Source organism: Mastigoproctus giganteus, chromosome 9 (genome assembly GCF_048544385.1).
Source record: "Mastigoproctus giganteus isolate SK-2022 chromosome 9, ASM4854438v1, whole genome shotgun sequence".
In the NCBI taxonomy this organism is placed as follows: Eukaryota; Metazoa; Arthropoda; class Arachnida; order Uropygi; family Thelyphonidae; genus Mastigoproctus; species Mastigoproctus giganteus.
In genome coordinates, this window is record NC_143583.1 from 52,594,102 (window position 1) to 52,616,027 (window position 21,926).

At 38.3% G+C, this 21,926-nt stretch overlaps 1 protein-coding gene across 2 annotated transcripts in view; it reads right to left on the reverse strand.

Moving 5' to 3' along the window:
- Positions 1 to 21,926, reverse strand: part of LOC150080219 (protein lifeguard 2-like) — a 178,329-nt gene that overhangs the window by 47,414 nt on the left and 108,989 nt on the right. For both annotated transcript variants that reach the window (XM_090381091.1, XM_090381089.1), the window contains exon 9: positions 16,145 to 16,232. In XM_090381091.1, coding sequence (XP_090237217.1) covers positions 16,145 to 16,232 — 88 coding nt within the window. The remainder of the gene's footprint in view (positions 1 to 16,144; positions 16,233 to 21,926) is intronic.

Below are 21,926 nucleotides of genomic sequence, written 5' to 3' on the forward strand. Positions count from 1 at the left end.
CCAGATCCTGTTGCAGCAGCATAGTGCAGTAGTGTCCTTGACAACCCTGCCAACCTTTGTATCATCTGCAAACTTGGACATTAAGCCCGATATACCATCATCAATATCATTTATAAATACATAAAACAATAATGGACTGAGCCCTGAGGGACTCCACTAATAACATCAGTCCACAATGAGCAGTGTCCATTGATTACCACTCTCTGTCTTCTCCCCCCTCAACCACCCCTTTATCCATAGCAGCAATTTGCCTCCAATGTCACACTGCTCCAATTTGTGTAGCAGTCTTCCATGTGCAACAGTATCAAAAGCCTTTCTAAGATCCAAGTATACAATATCAAAGTTATTCCCTGCATCCAGTTCTTTTGTGACTGCATCATAGTATCCAATCAAGTTGGTCAGGCAAGACTTCCCCTTAACAAAACCATGCTGTGTCTGAGCTATAACTGAAGTCTTGTCTAAATGATCCTGCAGTGCTTCTTTAACCAGTGCCTCCATTAATTTTCCTGGAACAGAAGTTAAGCTCACAGGTCTATAATTACTTGTGTCAGCTTTTGATCCTCCTTTGTGAATTGGGGTCACATTTGCACATTTCCAGTCTATGGGTACCTCCCCTGAGTCCAAGGAAGCTCTCATAATTATGGCTAAGGGTTTGCTTACTTCCTTTGCTGCCTTCTTTAATATAACTGGATAGATCCCATCCACCCCGGGTGCCTTTCTTGTGTTTATCTTCAACATTTTCTCCTCCACTTTACTCCCAGTTATTTCAAGATTCTGTAGCTCACTGCTAGAGTTGAATACACCTCTGGCATTCCCCTCGCTGAATAACTCCTCGTGTGAATGTCGATGCAAAATATTCATTTAGTTTGTTAGCTACCTGAGCAGGATCATCAACACTTGACCCATCAATATCAAGTGGACCAATCTGATTCATCCCCTTCCTTCTAGAGTTTACATAAGTAAAGAACTCTTTGCTGTTTTTCTTTGCATCCCTTGCCAAGGATTTCTCGTAATCTGCCTTCGTCTGCCTAACCTCCTTTGTAACTTGGTTGCATATCAACTTGTATCTATCAAGGCTTCTGTGTCATGTGTTAATTTGTATGTATCCCATGCATTTTTCTTCTCTGCCATATGCCTCATTAGTTCATCTGATATCCATTTTGGCCTAAACCTTGAACAATATTTCTTAGTTGGTATGTAAAGCCTAGTAGCTTCCAAGATAAGTTCTTTGAATGCTTCCCATTTTGAATTTGCTGTTGGTAACATCATCAGTTGGTCCCAATGTATAGAATTTAAGTACTGTCTCAGTCCATCGTAGTCGCCTTTACGGAAGCAATAACCCTTTCCTTTACCCCTAATGGTAGTTACCTCTTTGAGTAAATCCCACTTCAGCACACTGTGATCACTGCCACCTAGTGGTTCATTTATCTGCAGATTCTTACTGCATGAAGAATCACTGCTGATAATCAAATCAAGAGTATTACTCCCTCTAGTTGCCTCCCGAACATGCTGATGTAGAAAACAATCATCCAATAAATCCACAAAAGCCCTGTAGTTTGTGAGTAACCAGCCCCCAAATTCCAGTCAATATCTGGGAAATTAAAATCTCCCATTATAAGACACTCTGATTTACTGGCCCACTCTATTTCCCTGTACAGTTCCTTATTATACTCATCAGAGTCATTAGGCCTATAGCACACTCCTACTCTCAATTTTGATCTCCCAATGTTTATGTCACACCAAACTGACTCCACACTGCACTGTCCAGCGATGTCAACTGGCTTCACTTCCTTGGTTTTTATGTGTTTCTTAACTAATAGCATAACCCCTCCCCCCTTCCTATCCTTTCTGTAGACGTTGTACTCCCCAAATTGCAGTTCTGCATCCCTTATATCTGTGTGACACCACGTCTCTGATATCCCAACAATATCTGCCTTCGATGTTTTGAGCAATACCTCAAATTCATCAAATTTATTTACTAAACTCCTAGCATTGGTGTACACGCAAGTATACTTGCACCTGTTTCTATTCTTAGCTACCCTAACACAACCCATGTGTTTACTTGTACCGCAATGGCTCCCAGCAGTCTCTGAAATACCATGCATCTTGTTTTTCAGGCTTCTGCTCATTCTAATAGAAGCAGTGCAAGAATCTCTTTCACCTCTGCCAGTGGCTTCTGTCAATCTATTGGTCTTTGTCTCCCCCCAAGCTAGCAGTTTTCCGACCCACCTAACACTGCCTTGATAGCATCAGCAAATATTCTTGCACCCTTTCTATTTAAGTGTATCCCATCCCTGTAGAAGCAATCTCTCCTGTTAACAAGTACAGTCCAGGCTGAAAAAAATTCTACCCCTTGAGCCTTGCACAATCTTTCCAGGGCCGAATTGATCGACAAGGCTCTCATCATATACTCCCTCCTATCCTGTCTGGGCAGAATTGCAGACACTTTCAAATTCAACCCTAATTCTCGGCTTTTGTTCAACAGTGAACTGTACTTGTTAAGTAATTCTGCCGGTCTCCATTTTTGAGAAGTTGAAGCTGATTGAGCAGGACAAGGTTTCTCAAAATGGAAAGTGGAATGCAATGTGCTATCATCGGCAAAACTATGGATAGGATTTCCAGTCAATGGAAGAAGGTCATTAATATACAAGAGGAAAAGAAGTGAACCGTGAGGGACACCGGCATTAGTGGAGAAGTTAGAACACAGAGAGCCATCTACCATCACCCTCAGTGAACGATCAGAGAGAAAACTGGATAACCAATTACTAAAAACAGTTGGCAAACCATAAGATGGAAGCTTGTTTAGAAGACCTTTATGCCAAACACGATCAAAAGCCTTTGAGATGTCAAGAGCAACTACTTGTGTTTCACCGAACCTTTCCATTGAATTAGTCCATAAATGGGTAACATAAGCCAGAATATCAGCAGTGGATCGACACTGACGGAATCCATACTGGTGATCGTTGATCAGACGGTAGGTTTCAAGGTAGTTTAAGAGTTGGCGTTTAATTGATTTCTCCATTACTTTAGAAAGAGTAGAACTAATTGCAATGGGACGATAATTGGATGGGAGGGATTTGTCACCCTTTTTAGGAACTGGCTGGATATGAGCAAATTTCCAGGCAGAAGGAAAAACACCTTTAGAATAAGAAAGTGAAAAAAGGGGGCAAGGAATAGGAGTAAGTTCAGGAGCACAGGTTTTGAGAACAAGTGGAGAAATACCATCAGGACCTGGAGCTTTCTTAGCATCGAGATTCATCAAAATCCTTCTGATATCCTTTTGACGGAAGACCACAGGAGGCATTGAATGGAGTGTGTTGGGAATGGTGGGAGGTGTTTTACCAAGATCATTAATACATGAGCTGGAAGAAAAATCGGATGCTAGCAGGTCAGCTTTATCCTTGGCTGAAGTGACAACAGAACCATCTGGTTTGGACAGAGGTGGGAGCAGAGATGGGCAAAAGTCAGCCAATAGCTTTGGCAAGAGACCAGAATGCTCGGCTACCATTAGGGCAAGAGGCAAGTTTTCTACTCTTAGCCTGTTCAAACTCTAGTTTGGACTGATTAATAACTGCTTTACAATTGTTGCGAGCTTTGGTGTAGGAAGAAAATGAAACTGAAGAATTAGAAACAAGCCAATTACGATATGCAACATTCTTCTCTTGGACAGCCTTAGCACATTTATTGGAAAACCAAGGTTTAGATAAAGGACGAGATTTTAAAGTAGAGTGTGGGATAAAGGATTCCATTCCTGCAAGAATAATTTCACTGACACGATCTGAGCAAACGTTGACATCAGAACTTTTGAAACAGTAATCCGACCAAGGAAAGAAGAAAAGAAGTCTTGCAGGTCATCCCATTTTGCATTCTTGTAATGCCAAACAACACGAGGTTTGGAATAGCCATGAGATAAAGGTTCCATTGGAGAAGAGAGAATCACCAAGTTGTGATCTGAAGTGCCTAAAGGAGCTCTCCCTTCGACCGTGTACTTAGAAGGGTTGTTTGTGAGAAAAAGATCAAGCGTATTGGCTGTATGATTAGGATTGTCTGGTATTCTTGTAGGTAAATGAACAATGTCATTAGCAATTACTTTTTTTTTTTTTTTTTTGATTTGGTAGTTGTTGGGGCATCGGCTTCTGTGGCCATATTGCACCTCCCAAGGTTTTTGCAGTACTTTGATCCAAGCCAGAGGCGGGAATCGAACCCGCGACCTTTGGGTTGCCGGGCAGGTACTTTACCCACTCGGCTAGCCCGGTCGGCATTAGCAATTACTGTGCTAGGTCATTAGTAATTGCAAAAGCCTCAGTATCTTGACTTGCTGGCTCGGTGTGACTAGAAAACGGAAGCCAGCTGGGGTTGTGAACATTAAAATCAACAAGGAAAATTACCTCACTGTTAGGACAGTTGGACTGGAGAAAGTCAAGTTGCAATGAGAGGAAGTGAAAGAGCTCCAAGTGATTAGTCGAATTGGGAGAACAGTAGAGATAACAGATGAATTTGACACAATGAGGTAGAGAGATCTTAAGCCAGAGAAGATCAAAGAGAGGAGATTCCAAATTGCCAAGTCTCTGACAGGGAATATCAGAATGGACATATGCACAAGTACCACCTTTGAGGCGAAAGGAAATCATACAGCGAATAATTTGGGCATCTGAGATGAGCAGTAGTTGGATCAACCGATAACTGAGATTCTGTCAGAAAAAGTACATGAGGTTTGGCAGACTGCAAGTGGAAATGGACATCGTTGAGATTAGAATTGAGACCACGTATATTTGTGAAATGAATTAGGAAGTCCTTGGGAGGTTTAGATCTTTTTGCAGATAAGCTTGCTCTATTAGTTTGACAATTCATGGTGTATTCAACAGTAAGAAAAAGTGGGTGGGACATGCTGTATGAAATAATGAAATTTTTGGATATGGCGTACATGTGAAAGAATATACCCAGATCCTTGACATAACGTGGCCTCGACAATGCTCCCCACATACACACTACTCGGACTCCCTCCAGTCACTATCTGGCAGAGTAGAGGTAGCAAGATTATACACTAGCTGATCCGGAAGCCTCCTAGAGAGTTACCAATAGGTCCGGTCCGGTGTACTAACTAGCGGCTGGCCTGCAAAAACCGTTTTAGAGCTGTACCCTCGAAATGTAAGGAATATTGGATCTCGCCACGACGTTCATCATAACCTCAAAAGTCATCAATCATACTGCATGATGGAAGAGATAGGGAAGGGCTGACTGTAACTTAGCTCTAGAGACTAAACATGGGTTCCACCACTTCAAGCCTCCAATAAACAAAGTGGTGGTATTTCACCGGTTGATGAGTCATCTTCCACCTAGTACTGCCTGGTAACATAGAGGGGCGGCGTTCCTCCATGTGGTGTGGGCGCCACACCTCGACCCCTGCTTACGTTGGTTAACACCTGGGTGGTCACCCACCATGTACTTGTGCATGGAGGTTATACCCAGGATTACTAACAGTCCCACCATCGTGAAGGTGCAAGCAGAGATTTGGCTGTCACAGACAGTCCGGACTTCGCCGAAATTGGGTCCACTTGACTTGAGTGTCACCCGAATATCAGTTCCATCAGCGTTTTAGACTCCCAGGTAGCAAGTACAGCTTGTCTGGCATATCTGAGAGAATGTCTGTGACTACCTAAAGGTTACCAATAGGTTCAGTCTGGTGTACTAACTAGCAGCCGGCGTACAGTCAAACCATTGATATCAATTGTACCAAGGTGATTCATCCCCTTCCTTTTAGAGTTTATATAAGTAAAGTCTTTGCTGTTTTTCTTTGCATCCTTTGTCAAAGATTTCTCATAATCTGCCTTCACTTGCTTAACCTGCTTTGTGATTTGATTACAGACTAGCTTATATCTACCATAGGCTTCTGTGTCACCTGATAATTTATATGCAAATCATGCATTTCTGTTCTCTGCCATGAGTCTCATTAGTTCATCTGATTTTATGTGTTTCTTAAATAACAGCATAACCCCTCCTCCCTTCCTATCCTCTCTGTTCACATTTTACTCCACAAATTCCAATTCTGCATTCCTTATATCTGTGATGCCACATCTCTGATATCACAACAATCAATACATTACCATTTGTTCTTAATACTCTTTACTGAAAATTGTCTTACTATTCAAAATATATATATATTTTACTATAGGTAGTACAATTATTTTTTATTTTCTGAAAAAAGAAAGATTTGATAGAACAAGATCAATTACAGATTTTGAAAATCAGCATCAAACATTGTACGTTTCCTGATTTAAATTAAAAAATACATTATAAAAAGTGTACCAGTGTTATTAAAGATTAATATTCAACTACATATTAATGGAATTTATGGCTTTTAGTAAAAATACCTAATTATTTTATTTATTAATTAAATTAAATTACACCATTCAAATCATTTGTTAAACAATATATGTATACACTAACCTCCAAAAAGTATCTTAATTATTTTCATAGTCCAGTGGTTCTTATCACACAAGTTATGTGTGATAAGAGAATCAACCTGACTAAGTTCAAGAGGGGGGGAGGGAAGGTATTATTGTCAGATGTCACATTGCTGCCTGTCAAACTCATGCACTGAGGACAGCCTAGAACACGGTTAAGGAAATCTGTGCTTTTTGTGTGGTCTTTTTCATATTTGCTTAAATATACTCAAACTGTCATATGATTTTATTAACAGTTTCTAAAGAGTTAAATAGAATGATTTATTCTATATTGTTTATTCTATATTCTCTATTTAATAACAAGGAAGTCCCCACTGAAAACATGGAGGAATGCTTTTAAATATCTATGACTGTATCAACATGCCCATTATTTATTCTCTTGCTTTGGTACAACTTATTGTTGTGAACTTTGTTTATTTAATGAGTAAAATTTTTGTTTGTTTGTTTTTTTTGTATTTTACGTAACACTGACTTCTGTAGCATCACTTGTTTTCCTTTTTTTTTTTTGCTGATGCTGTATAAGCTTGCTTTCTTGCATCATTTGCCATTACTAATACTTCACTGAAGTGTTGGTAAAGAAATGTGTCCTTAATAACTTGACTGATGAACACAACAAAAAATTTAAAGATTTTGAAAAATATGTTACTAAGTTTAGCCTGCCACATCTGAGGGATGTCTCAAATGCACCTCAAGATTTGCAGGTGGAATTTATTAATCGCTCAGAAGACAACATTCTATATTCTCTATTTAATAACAAGGAAGTCCCCACTGAAAACATGGAGGAATGCTTTTAAATATCTATGACTGTATCAACATGCCCATTATTTATTCTCTTGCTTTGGTACAACTTATTGTTGTGAATCAACATTTTCCTGACAATAAATCAAGGTTTGCCTCAATCATAGATGACAAACACTCCCCTGGAAGATCAACTGAAAATGAAGACTAGAATGCTGCAATCAAACATCAAACAAAGTTCTTAGTGCAGACCAAACAGCCACAAAAAAAACTCATTTAACTGTGTTTGCTTCTTAATTTTAAAATTTTGGTAAATGTGAATAATTACGTTTTTATTTAAAAGTAGATAATGTTTTTACTTCCTCATAGTTCTTTAAAATAATGGATATGAAACCTTCTTTATATTAATTCTGTATACATGCATTATGAGAAGTATATATATGAATTATATACTGAGTTGGCTTTACAGTAGCAACACCTATCTAATAACACATTGGGCCCACATTTTGTCTGTTATACAGCCTGTATATATCTTGGCATGGAATCTACAAGGTCTTACAGGGTGTCCTGTATTAGTGCTATCCATGCCACTGCACAGTCTGTCCAGTAATGCCTACACATTGTCAGGTGGATGATCGCAGCATCGAATGTCCTTTTCCAGTAGGTGCCAAACATGCTCAATTGGGTTGAGATTGGTAAGTTGGGCAGCCACGGGAGGAGACAGAGAATTCATTATTATGTTCCTGAAACCAGACAGCAACTTGGTTTTTTGGCATGGCATGCTGTCTTATTGATAGATGCCAGAGTTATCTGGATAAACTGTGATCATGAATAAAGGGGGTGTACTTACTTGCTCAACAATAGGTGTACCCATTAAGCCATTGATTAACAGTGATTAGAGAATCCAAGGCCTGATACAAAAACAGTTCCCAAAACATAACAGCACTGCCTTCAGCTTGCTGATCACCAGCAGTGCATCCAGGTAAAATGGCCTTGTGTTGCTTTCTCCAAATGTAGATACACCATCAACATGATCGAGTTGGAAATGGAATTTATCAGACCAAGCAACAGATTTCTATATGTTGGTGCTGATGTATCCATACAAGGCAGTTTCTTGTCTCACAGCAAGCATGGGTACAATGTGACAGCTGTTGACTACCACAGCCTATACAAGCTAATATCTGGTGCATAACGCATGTAGATGTTAGTTTTACTATTCCTACGTTGCACTGGATGATCTGTGCCACTGTGCTGTGTTATGAAAGGCAACGCTCACTACAGGCATCAACCAAATGTAGCTGTCCCACACATGACTTTTGCCTGGTTGTTCGATCAGCAGACTTGTGATTCCACAGAATGGGAGCATTTAACCACATTGGCTATTGTTGTGATATTGGCATTTACATATCTTATCACCATAATTATCCCATATTTGGGTTGGTAAAATCTGGATGCCAACCCATTCTTCCTTGCAGACTCAAAAAAACAGCGTGTGTACCCTGTACACACGCTGTTTTTTTGAATACCAATACTTTGCTTATTGGAGGCTTGAAGTGGTGGAACCCAGGCTCTAGAGCTAAGTTCCGGTCAACCCTTATCTATCTCTTTCATCATGCAGTATGACTGATGACTTTTGAGGTTATGATGAACGTTGTGGCGAGATCCAATATTCCTTACATTTCGAGGGTACAGCTCTAAAACGGTGTTTGCAGGCCAGCCGCTAGTTAGTACACCAGACGGAACCTATTGGTAACTCTCCAGGAGGCTTCCAGATCAGCTAGTGTATAATCTTGCTACCTCTACTCTGCCATATAGTGACTGGAGGGAGTCCGAGTAGTGTGTATGCGGGGAGCATTGTCGAGTTCACGTTATGTCAAGGATCTCAATATATTCTTACCACGTGTACACCATATCGAAAAATTACATTACTTCATACAGCATGTCCCACCCACTTTTTCTTACTATTGAATACACCATGAATTGTCAAACAAATACAGCAAGCTTATCTGTGAAAAGATCTAAACCTCCCACGCACTTCCTAATTCATTTCACAAATATACGTGGTCTCAATTCTAATCTCAACGATGTCCATTTCCACTTGCTGTCTGCCAAACCCCATGTACTTTTTCTGACAGAATCTCAGTTATCAGTTGATTCAACTACTGCTCATCTCAGATGCCCAAATTATTCACTGTATGATTCCTTTCGCCTCAAAGGTGGTACTTGTGCTTATGTCTGTTCTGATATTCCCTGTCTGAGACTAGGCAATTTGCAATCTCCTCTCTTGCATTCTCCCAACTCCACTAATCACTTGGAGCTCTTTGACTTCCTCTCTTTGCAACTTAAATTTCTCCAGTCCAACTTTCCTAACAGTGAGGTAATTTTCCTTGGTGATTTTAATGTTCACAACTCCAGCTGGCTTCCGTTTTCTAGTCACACCGACCCAGCAGGTCGAGATGCTGAGGCTTTTGCAATTACTAATGACCTAGCACAGATTGTTCATTTACCTACAAGAATACCGGACAATCCTATTCATACAGCCAATACGCTTGATCTTTTTCTCACAAACAACCCTTCTAAGTACACGGTCGAAGTGAGAGGTACTTTAGGCACATTCAGATCACAACTTGGTGATTGTCTCTTCTCCAATGAAACCTTTATCTCATGGCTATTCCCACCTCGTGTTGTTTGGCATTAGAAGAATGCAAAATGGAATGACCTGCGAGACTTCTTTTCCTTGGTCGGATTACTGTTTCAAAAGTTCTGATGTCAAAGTTTGCTCAGATCGTGTCAGTGAAATTATTCTTGCAGGAATGGAATCCTTTATCCCACACTCCACTTTAAAATCTTGTCCTTTATCTAAACCTTGGTTTTCCAATAAATGTGCTAAGGCTGTGCAAGAGAAGAATGTTGCATATCGTAATTGGCTTGTTTCTAATCCTTCAGTTTCATTTTCTGCCTACACCAAAGTTCGCAACAATTGTAAAGCAGTTATTAATCAGTCCAAACTAGAGTTTGAACAGGCTAAGAGTAGAAAACTTGCTTCTTGCCCTAATGGTAGCCAAGCATTCTGGTCTCTTGCCAAAGCTACTGGCTGCAACTTTTGCCCATCTCTGCTCCCACCTCTGTCCAAACCAGATGGTTCTGTTGTCACTTCAGCCAAAAATAAAGCTGACCAGCTAGCATCCCATTTTTCTTCCAGCTCATGTATTAATGATCTTGGTAAAACACCTCCTGCCATTCCCAACACGCTCCATTCAATGCCTCCTGTGGTCTTCCGTCAAAAGGAGATCAGAAGGATTTTGACGAATCTTGATGCTAAGAAAGCTCCATGTCCTGATGGTATTTCTCCACTTGTTCTCAAAACCTGTGCTCCTGAACTTACTCCTATTCTTTGCCGCCTTTTTTCACTTTCTTATTCCAAAGGTGTTTTTCCTTCTGCTTGGAAATTTGCTCATATCCAGCCAGTTCCTAAAAAGGGTGACAAATCCCTCCCATCCAATTATCGTCCCATTGCAATTACTTCTACTCTTTCTAAAGTAATGGAGAAATCAATTAACCGCCAACTCTTAAACTACCTAGAAACCTTCTGTCTGATCAACGACCGCCAGTATGGATTCCGTCAGTGTCGACCCACTGGTGATATTCTGGCTTATGTTACCCATTTATGGACTAATTCAATGGAAAGGTTCGGTGAAACACAAGTAGTTGCTCTTGACATCTCAAAGGCTTTTGATCGTGTTTGGCATAAAGGTCTTCTAAACAAGCTTCCATCTTATGGTTTGCCAACTGTTTTTAGTAATTGGTTATCCAGTTTTCTCTCTGATCGCTCACTGAGGGTGATGGTAGATGGCTCTCTGTCTTCTAACTTCTCCACTAATGCTGGTGTCCCCCCCAAGGTTCAGTTCTTTCCCCCACTCTTTTTCTCTTGTATATTAATGACCTTCTTCCATTGACTGGAAATCCTATCCATAGTTTTGCCGATGATAGCACACTGCATTCCACTTTCCATTTTGAGAACCCTTGTCCTGCTCAATCAGCTTCAACTTCTCGAAAACCTGCTACTAATTCCTTAAATGCCGATCTTCAGGTAATTCTCCAGTGGGACAAAGACAACTTAGTTGATTTCAACCCTTCTAAAACTCAGTCTTGTCTTATATCTTGCAAAAAGGATTCTTCTGCTGCTCCCATGCTTATCTTTAGTGACACTCAGATTTCTAGGCATCTCTTTTGGGGATTATCCTGACTTCTAATCTCTCTTGGCACAAGCACATTACAAATATTGCTTCCTCTGCATCTAAAAAACTTGGTTTTCTCTTTCGCTCTCGGCATTACTTTCTTCCAAACAGCTGCTCACTCTGTATAAATCGCAAATCTGCCCTACCATGGAATATTGTTCCCACATCTGGGGTGGTGCCCCCAAAACCTCTCTCAGGCTTCTTGATTCCATTCAGAAGAGGGCAGTTAGGTTAATTAATGATTCATCTCTAACAGAGTCTCTCCACTCGCTTTCTCATAGACGTATTGTTTCTGCTGCATGCCTCTTCTAGAGATACTTCCATGGGCACTGTTCTTCTGAATTGGCTTCTATAATTCCTGCTCTCTCTTTCAAAACAGTCCGAACACGTGCCGCCACCAGCCAACATCCATTTATTGTCCGACTTCAAACCCACAGAACCAACTTTTCGTCTTCCTCATTTATTCATTCAACTGCCATTTTCTGGAACAACCTTCCTTCATACGTATTTCCTGAAAATTACAATCTACAGAAGTTCAAGTCCAATGTCAACAAATATCTATTTTCGTCTTCTCAACCTCCAACCCAAGCACGGTACTAAGTACTATAGGTTCTAATACCTCTCGTGTTTGGGGTTCACATAAAAAAAAAAAAAAACAAAAAACACTTGAAAGATGTTTTATTTTATGTGAAAACATCTACTTACTGGATGATTCTTTTATACAGCAGCATGTTCGGGAGGCAACTAGAGGGAGTAATACTCTTGATCTGATTATTGGTGGTGATTCTTCATGCATGAAGAATCTGCATATAAAGGAACCACCACTAGGTGGCAGTGATCACAGTGTGCTGAAGTGGGATTTACTCAAAGAAGTAACTACCATCGAGGGTAAAGGGAAGGGGGTTTGCTCTCATAAAGGTGACTACGGTGGTCTGAGACAGTACATAATTTCTATACGGTGGGACCAACTGATAATGTTAACAACAGCAAATTCAAAATGGGAAGCATTCAAAGAATTAATCTTGGTAGCTACCAGGCTTTTCTTACCAATAAAGAAATATTGTTCAAGATTTAGGCCTAAATGGATGTCAGTTAAACTAATTAGACATGTGAGAGAGAATAAAAATGCATGGGATACATATAACACGTGACACAGAAGCCTATGATAGATATAAGCTGGTCTGCAACCAAGCTACAAAGAGGTTAGGCAGGCGAAGGCAGATTACAAGAAATCTTTGGCAAAGGATGGAAAGGAAAAACAGCAAAGAGTTCTTTACTTATGTAAACTCTAGAAGGAAGGGATGAATCAGATTGGTCCACTTGATATCGATGGTTCAACTGTTGATGATCCTGCTCAGGTAGCTAATAAACTAAATGAATATTTTGCATCTACATTCATGCACGAGGAGTTATTCAGGAAGGGGAATGTCAGAGGTGTATTCAACTCTGGCAGTAAGCTAGATAATCTTGTAATAACTGAGAGTAAAGTGGAGGAGGAACTGTTGAAGATAAACATAAGAAAGGCACCTGGGGCAGATGGAACTATCCAGTTATATTAAAGGAGGCAGCAAAGGAAGTAAGCAAACCCTTAGCCATAAATATGAGAGCTTCCCTGGACTCAGGGGAGGTACCCATAGACTGGAGATGTGCAAATGTGACCCCAATCCACAAAGGAGGATCAAAGGGAGACACAGGTAATTACAGACCTGTTAGTTTAACTTCTGTTCTAGGGAAATTAATGGAGGCACTGGTTAAAGAAGAATTGCAGGGTCATCTAGACAAGACTTCAGTTATAGCTCGGACACAGCATGGGTTTGTTAAGGGGAAGTCTTGTATGACTAATCGGATTGGATACTATGATGCAGTCACAAAAGAACTGGATGCAGGGAATAACTTTGGTATTATATATTTGGATCTTAGAAAGGCTTTTGATACTGTTGCACATGGAAGACTGCTGCACAAATTGGAGCAGTGTGGCATTGGAGGCAAATTGCTGCTATGGATAAAGGGATGGTTGAGGGGGAGAAGACAGAGTGGTAATCAATGGACACTGCTCATCGCGGACTATTGTTATTAGTGGAGTCCCTCAGCGTTCAGTGTTAGGTCCATTATTGTTTTCTGTATTTATAAATGATATTAATGATGGTATATCAGGCTTAATGTCCAAGTTTGCAGATGATACAAAGGTTGGCAGAGTTGTTAATGACACTAATGACAGTACGCTGCTGCAGCAGGATCTAGAAAAGTTGAGCAGATGGGTTGAGAGGTGGCAAATGAAGTTTAACATTGACAAATGTAAAGTACTACATACGGGAAGCAGTAACCCCAGAGTAACGTATCAACTCTATGGTACTACACTGATAGTGGTAAAGAATGAAAAGGACTTGGGGGTACTTGTGCAGGCAGATATGAAGTTTTCTGAGCAGTGCAGATGGTCTGCAAGAGTAGCTCATGGTGTCTTGTCAATGATATACAGGAATTTTTTCTAGCAGGGATAAGGAGGTGATTATTGCCTTGTATAATGCAATGGTCAGGCCACACCTTGAGTGCTGTATACAGGTCTGGAGGCCTCATTTTAGGGATGTAGAGCTGTTGGAACGAGTACAGAGAAGGGCAACAAGATTAGTGAACAGAACAAAGGGTTGCTCTTACAAAGAAAGGCTTAAGTTTCGCAAATTACCGTGTCTGGAGACTAGGCACCTGCGTGGTGATCTGATTGAGGTGTATAAAGACTTGAATGGTTTGAGCATGCTCAATACTGATGGGATTCTTCTTCTTGCTCAGAATAATCACCTGAGAGGGCAGATTCAAATTGAGGAAAGACAGTTGTACGATAGATGTGTGGAAGTTTGCCTTTAGTCAGCGGGTGGTTGATTGCTGTAACAAACTTCCATCTGTTGTTGTAGAAGTTGATCGCTTAAATTGATTCAAGGCAGAACTTGACAAACATTTGGAGCAAGGGGATTGCTGAAATAAAGGGTTTTTTTTTTTTTTTTGGCTGATGCCATATAAGCTTGCTTTCTTGCATCATGTGCCCTTGCTAATGTTAATTAGCAAGGGCACATAATGCAAGAAATTTTTGAATGGTTTGAACGAAACTTACTTCGCTACTTAGAAGGTTGATGTTGATCAAAATCTTGAGAAGCAGATTTTATTAAAATCTGTATTTTTTTCATTCTCCATGTTTTTGAACTCATTTCTTTTTGACATGAGAGGCTTCTTTGGTGGCTTTGAAGCTTTTATTCTTGCATAATATTACTACCCACTGTTTACTCTACTGAATTAATGTTAGTGATTGAGTTGGCATCATTTAGGAAGTGATGCCATTTTCTTATTTTAGCATGAACTTACTCTACTGAATCAACGTTAGTGACTGAGTTAGCATCATTAGCACCATTTAGGAAGTGACATCATTTGCATCAATTAAAATCTATCAATATTGCATCAATTAGGAAGTAACATCAATTGCATCATTCCTGTAAAAAATTTAATTAACGATCAACTGCGTCATTTCCATTACCATAACAAAATTTCTTTACCAATCAATTTTACTCTAGTGCCGCCATAGATATTTTCACATCAAAAATGATTAGCACATGTGCAAACTACAATCGTATATCAGCTGTTTCTGACTTTGAGCCATCACTAGTGTCACAATCAATCCATTCCTACACAAGAGGGTGCAAAGTTAACTAATATAATTTGCTGCCTGATGGGAACTCCTTGGATTAAAATTTGGCCTTTCAATAAAAAAACATTTACCACCCCTGGCCTATACCATCCAAAGTCAATGGTCGATGTTACCATAAAATGAAATTATGGTAGTACTACCACTTTATCAGAGGGTACTTGGAAGATTAATATTACAACCTTGTTAGACATCCCTGCAAAATATCAACCAGGAGTTTAGTGCATAAACAGGGATTGAAGCCTGTATGAAGACACTACATACAGAGCTACAGGGGCTCAGTTTTCACAGGAAAGTGGCAGTGCATAAGCCAAGCATCACCAACTGCAATCGCCTTTTGCGGGGCAATGAACACCGTAATTAGTCCAGAGAGCAGTCTTAATCAGGTACACGGAATGACAAATCTCATTATACCCTATTCCAATCAAATGAGTAGTGTAAGTGTACAGGACATCTGGGAACATATGCTGCTAGAGTGCAACAATGAAGTTTAAAAGGAGTAGGGTTATAGTGTGAAGTTGTTTCTTGTAGTCCTTTGGTGGTTGTGCAGAGAACCATTTTGGTGGTTGTGCAGAGAACCATTTTGGTGGTTGTGCAGAGAACCCCTTTAACAACATTTTGGGGAATTCCATGCTCCATACGACGTGATAGTTCTTAGTTTCAAAAGGATAATGCATCATGCAATACTGCCAGTGCTATTTGAAAAATAATTCATGGACAAGAACATGCAAAAGTTGGAATGGCATGCACAGAGAGTCCATACTGAACCCTACTGAACACCTATTGGTCAAACAAGAACATTTGATGAGAATCAAACCAACCGGTCACTGTTCTGCAGGAGAAATGGGAAACTATACCTGCTTCAGTCTTTCAAAAGGAGGGTAAACCCGATATTAAAGTGAGTGGTAGTGACATCAATGTGAAACTGATGTGTGTTTGGATACATTTTGGAGGGCAACGTATATAAACCATATATAATGTTTTTCAATATAAGTAAAATAAAATAAAAATCTTACCTTTGAATAACACGAGAAAATGGAAATTGCCAAACAACAACTTGCACTTATTCCAAGAGCCATAATAACAATTTTAGTTTCATAGAAACTAGGAATGCAGAACAAAGACAGCAATTATATTAAAATTTTTGATATAAAAATTATTAAAATATTGCAGATAATTTTATCAAATGAAAATGATTTCATCTATTCAAGTAGATTTTATCTAAATAATATTAAAAAAGCATACAGAAAACACCATAATTTTTTCATACTAAGAAGTAATTTTGTACCAGTTTTTTCTGTCATTATTACAAATTCTGAACCTATATAATAATTCAATCAGCATATATACTGTACAAAGAAAGCAGAAAATTTCTATGTCATTAATGCCATTTATGTATCCATGTCAAATTAATTTTAAGCACCAGGCTCAACTGTTTCACCAAAATTGTGGATTTGTAGTGTTAGAACTTGTTCATTGGCTCACCTAAACATCGTAATTCATGAATCACCTCTTTATCTGCAATCAGTTTGAGTAGTGTATTGAAAAGAAGGTGTTTTATGTGTTTAATCATTTTAAAATGATTAAACACATAAAACTGAGCAGTGAATATGCAACAAATGTTTCAAGTTATGGAAAAGTGCAATAGAAACCCAACTTTCAGAGATGTTAATGTTTTTCAAAGACTTTTCAATGGTTTTCAAAGTTTAAAGAGGACCACTTCTCTATTGAAAATGATCATTATTCTTGCTGTCATTCAATTTCAGAAACCAATTATTCAATTGCTTGCATTCATGATTTTATAAGGAGTGATCAAAGCTCAACTATCCACAAAGTTACTAATAAAATTTATGGAATACATCAATCAATCTTAACACAAGATTTGGGAATGTGATGCATTTCAGCCATGCTTATGCCATGTTCTCACTGATAATCACAGAGAGAGAGAGAGAGAGAGAGAGAGAGAGAGAGAGAGAGAGAGAGAGAGAGTTCAGCATGTTAGGATCTTGTCAAAATGTTGCTGCCAACCCACACTTTGTTTCTTCAATCCTTACATCAAAAGGATCTTACAAAGACAGTCTTCTCCTAGGCTCAAAAAAAAAAAAATATATAAATAAAAATAAGACAATCTTGGTCAAATGTGAAGACTATGATTATTGTATTTTTTTCAACTCACAGGTTCACCATGAATTTATCCTACATGGTCAAATTTTTCTCAGTGAGTGATATGTTTTGCATCACAGAGCAATTGTATGATGCTGTTCAGAGAAAAACTGCTGGAAAGTGGGAGTCAGGAAATTGCTGCTTGAAGCTTTTATCCTTGCATAATATTACTACCCACTGTTTACTCTACTGAATTAACGTTAGTGATTGAGTTGGCATCATTTAGGAAGTGATGCCATTTCCTTATTTTAGCATGAACTATGACAACGCCCCTGAACACGAGCACTTTCCTTTCAAGAATTTCTTGTGAAGCACTCCATCACTCTGGTCCCCAGTTTACCACTCTTGCTGGATTCAGTTCCCTGTGGTTTCCCGAAAGGATTCCATTAACGTATGTCACTGGCGGTGAACATGTAAATTACCAACACAGTTATTTGCTATCAGAGTTTTTTTGTTCTGCATCTAAAATAAAAATCTTCAATGTCAATACAACTATTCCACAGAATGATTGGTCTCTATCTGAACTTGGAAGAAATACTCACAGGTTTATATATATATACAAATATATACACCTTTTCTTTTAACAGGTCACGGAAGCTTAAATTCTAAGCTTTTTTCCTTTGGCCTTTCAAACTCTCCTAACTGTCACTGTGGTGCTCCAGAAACTGTAAAGCATCTGATCTTTGTGTGTCTTACATAGACCTTAGATATAGGTTATGATTAATTACAAATGTATATAATCGGAGTGATATGTTTCATTTTCTTGTTAATAGAGAAAATTACATGGCATTAGTGGAGTTTGCTGATAAATTATTCAGCAGAAGGAAGCATATTATGCATGGTGATCTCAACGACCATCGTTAATTTTACTGGATGTGTTAATCGTGTTCTGTAAGTTTTATAATTTCTGGAAATGCTGTCTATTTGAGTAAATTATATCTAATGAAATTACGTTGATAAAATGTGTAAATCACAGAAATGTTTAATGTGTGTAAATATTTATACTGTCGACTTTTGGATTCGAGATTGGAATCCTTGATAGGGTTTTATTGGTTGTGATCAGCTGATCAAGGCATGTTTAAGTTTTGAACTGAATTTAGACCTAATTGTAAATAAGTTGAATACAATACTTTACCTAGTGATGGTTCCTGACTGGGTTTGGATGAAATTAATTGAACTTCTGTCTTGAGTTGTTAGGATTCTGATAGAAATTGCATGTTAACTGACAATAAATATCAACATTGCAGACTCTACAACTTGTTTTCAATTTTATATCATGGCCATCGGCAATAAAAACCTGGTTGTGTTTAAAAGAACTGTTTTGGTGAATTGATTCTGCCCTGGTTGAACTTGATTTATCAGGGTGGAAATGTCTGTTGGCCAAGGACTTTTAGTTTAATAGCATATACTACAAAGTTTTCATTTCATTATTGGTGAACTGGAACTATTACTGTATGTCCGATCTTGTGTGTGTTTTTTTTTTTTTTTTTTTTTTTTTTTTTTCTTCTCCCTATAGTCCTGGTTGTTATCCAGGCATTAGTGATACAATTACTGTCTCTATGACTTGTTGAATTACTTACTGGCAAGAGCTGGAGTTGTACGTTTCTCCTAAAAGATTAATTATTAGTTGTCTAACAAACTAATTTATTGAACTGAACCTTTTTTGGAATGTGGGCTTGTGTGGACTCACTTGCACCTTGTCTTAATATTGGAAGTCTTGACTGTTGACGGTTGAACATCCCATAGTGTTTTGGGCTTCTGGTTTAGTGGCCCAGTACTTATGTTGTTAGTGCTTGGCAGGATAATCTCCTGAAATGGAGGGTTGGTGATTGACTGGCCCTTCATTGGCTGTAAAATGTATATGTTCTGAAAGTTATTGTGGTCTCCCTCTGAATTCAGTGGACAGACATTGTGGAGTTAATATGTTGGCTACACAGTGATATGTCATTTTTTGTGATTTGTAGTTGTATTAATTAGGTATATATTGTTTTCTGGATGTTTATTATAAATAGTTAAATTATTGTAAATAAGTTATTTTTTCGTCCCTTACCAATTTTTTGGGCCATTGTGTTATGTAAATTGGAGATGTCCTTTTGGAAATTATCCTTGCTTTTGTGGAGAGACTTTAAATTGTCCTTGTTTCTTCTCCTGAGTTGGGAGGGGCTGGAATGATTTTGGCTGCAAAAATGTGTATTCTAATTTTGTTTTATTGTTTTTTGCTGTACTTGTGGATGGGCATTGCTAACTCTTTGCTAGTATTGAATTGTAATGGGCTTAAAACTTAACTTAGGTTTTTCTAGACATGATTTTCTTTGTTTCCTGTTTACCTAATGTTAGGTTATTCAGGAAATAGAATTGGTTTATTGATGTCTCCCCACTTGTGTTGTGGGATAGTCTAAAGCTAAAGCCAATATACATATTGTTGCTATTGTTTATGGTTGACTGATATTTGGTCTTAAGTTTAGATTAAGTATCTGTTCACTAATCTTTCTTAAATCTGTTATACTTTCTTACTCTATGTTACTCGTTCTTCTAGGGAATGTCATTTTCTTCTTCTCCTACTTTCTATCTCTATTTCCCCTTCCCCTTGTGCTCCCATATTTCTCATTCTATTACCCATTTTCCTTTTCATAAAATACTTTGTATTATTTACTTTCTCTTCTATTTCAGGGGATGTCTATATCTTTTTCTCCTTATCTTCTATCCAACTTTCCCTTCCCTTCCAATTCCCATATCCACTTCCTTCCCTAAACACCTTGGGGCTCCCAGGCTTGCCTGATAGCCCCAGTAAGAGTTTCAGTTTAAAAGCAGTTCCTGGCATGCCTCCTCGTAGCCAAGGTTAGGAGTCAGAGGGCAGGAAACCAAGTGTCCCCTGCCTCCCGGCTGCAAAGTTGCCAGGTGCCAGCACTCAACACAACACATACATACATACATACCTACACTTGCTGGACTTGGCCTTTTGCCTTTTCAGATGCTACTGCAGTATATAGGGGAAATCCTGAAGACCGCAATTAAAACAAACACCCCTTGATACCTTGACAACTATTCCACCAATAGAAAGTGCATATTCACAATTTACAAAATGAGAACATGTATATAATAAAAAAGTATTTAGATTTTATTCTTATATGAGAAATACTAAGGACTGAGTTATTGATAAAAATTTTGAAACTGTGATTGACTTCCCCCACGTGAGTAACTGCTGTGTGTAACTTAACAGAGTTTAAGGTGATTATGTTAATTCAGCATCAGTATTTAGCCATATAGTGCAAAGCCACAGACTTCTGCTGTGGCTTCCATGCATTATAAAAATAAAATAAATATATCAAAATAAAAAATATATTAAAAATAATAAAATTTATATCACAACCTCTACAATCAAACAATCTCTTGATATTCTATTCAATGTAGATCAATAACCAATCAATATGTATAAAATATTAACATATTCTTTTGGTTATTCAAATAACAATTGCACATGAGAGACTTCTTTACAAAGGTAACTCACTTCTGAGTGAGTTAACTTTGCAAAGAAGCCTCATTTATGATTAATATAGTTCTAAAATTATATTTTATAAAAAAGTATCTTGCAAGTTGAAAATCTAACTGCATTTTCTCTTAGGCTCTTAAATCTAACATTTTTTGCTAATGTTCAGCAAAGTTAAGCATGGTAAGATCTGGAGAAAACTAGGTAAACCTCCATTAAGACAGTTTAGATACGTTGATAGGTATACAAAAACAGCCCTATGAACCCACAAGTATTTATATGACACAAAAAAATTTGCCAAAAGGTTGAGATGAACCAGAACTGAAATCGTAATTCATGATATCCACTCTAATTTGTGTAATTTGTAATTAATTAGTTCTATTAGCTATCCTATAGCCAAATATGGCTATAGGGAAGTTAGTTTGGAGACGGGGCTTTCTTCCTAATTTCTTTTATTAGTCAGATCTGCTGACATTCCACCTGTCAAATTCTTACATTTTGTAGGAATACAAAATTTGCCAGTTACATTAATTCTTTGCGTCAAATTTAAAAACAAAAACAGAATTGTTCTATCTAAGCAGTTTTTAGTTTTGATGTTGGAGAATTATTTAAGCCAATGCCAAAAGATTTAGTAAGATAGGTAGTCCTCTCTGATGTTGAATTATGATTACATAAGTGTATTATTATACACAAAATATATTATATCTGTACAAGCATGCAGTCACAAATTTACATTGTGCATGGACTGAAAAATCCAGAATGACTCATGGGGGAAACCCTACTCCCTTTAATCTGAGTTCAGAGAACCGCAGCCATGGCTGACGAGAAAGCCTCTGAGAATTTCTCCACTTTCTGATGGAATGGGGTCAAACCAGTTCAAACAAAGAGGATCATTACAGATGATTAAATTGACATAATTAATATAACTGCAAATTTTAATGAATGACAGATTTACTTCTATAGTTATCGGCTTTTCAACACAGAAAATCCCTAAGAGAATGCTGGAACAAATAGGTAGCACTTTTAAATAAATGCATTTCATCTGTCAAAAGTCATCACTCCAATTAACGTGGGTAATTGCATTCTAACATCAACAGATGATGCACTTGAATGAGATTCAGAATCCAATCACTTGAACAAAATTCTAG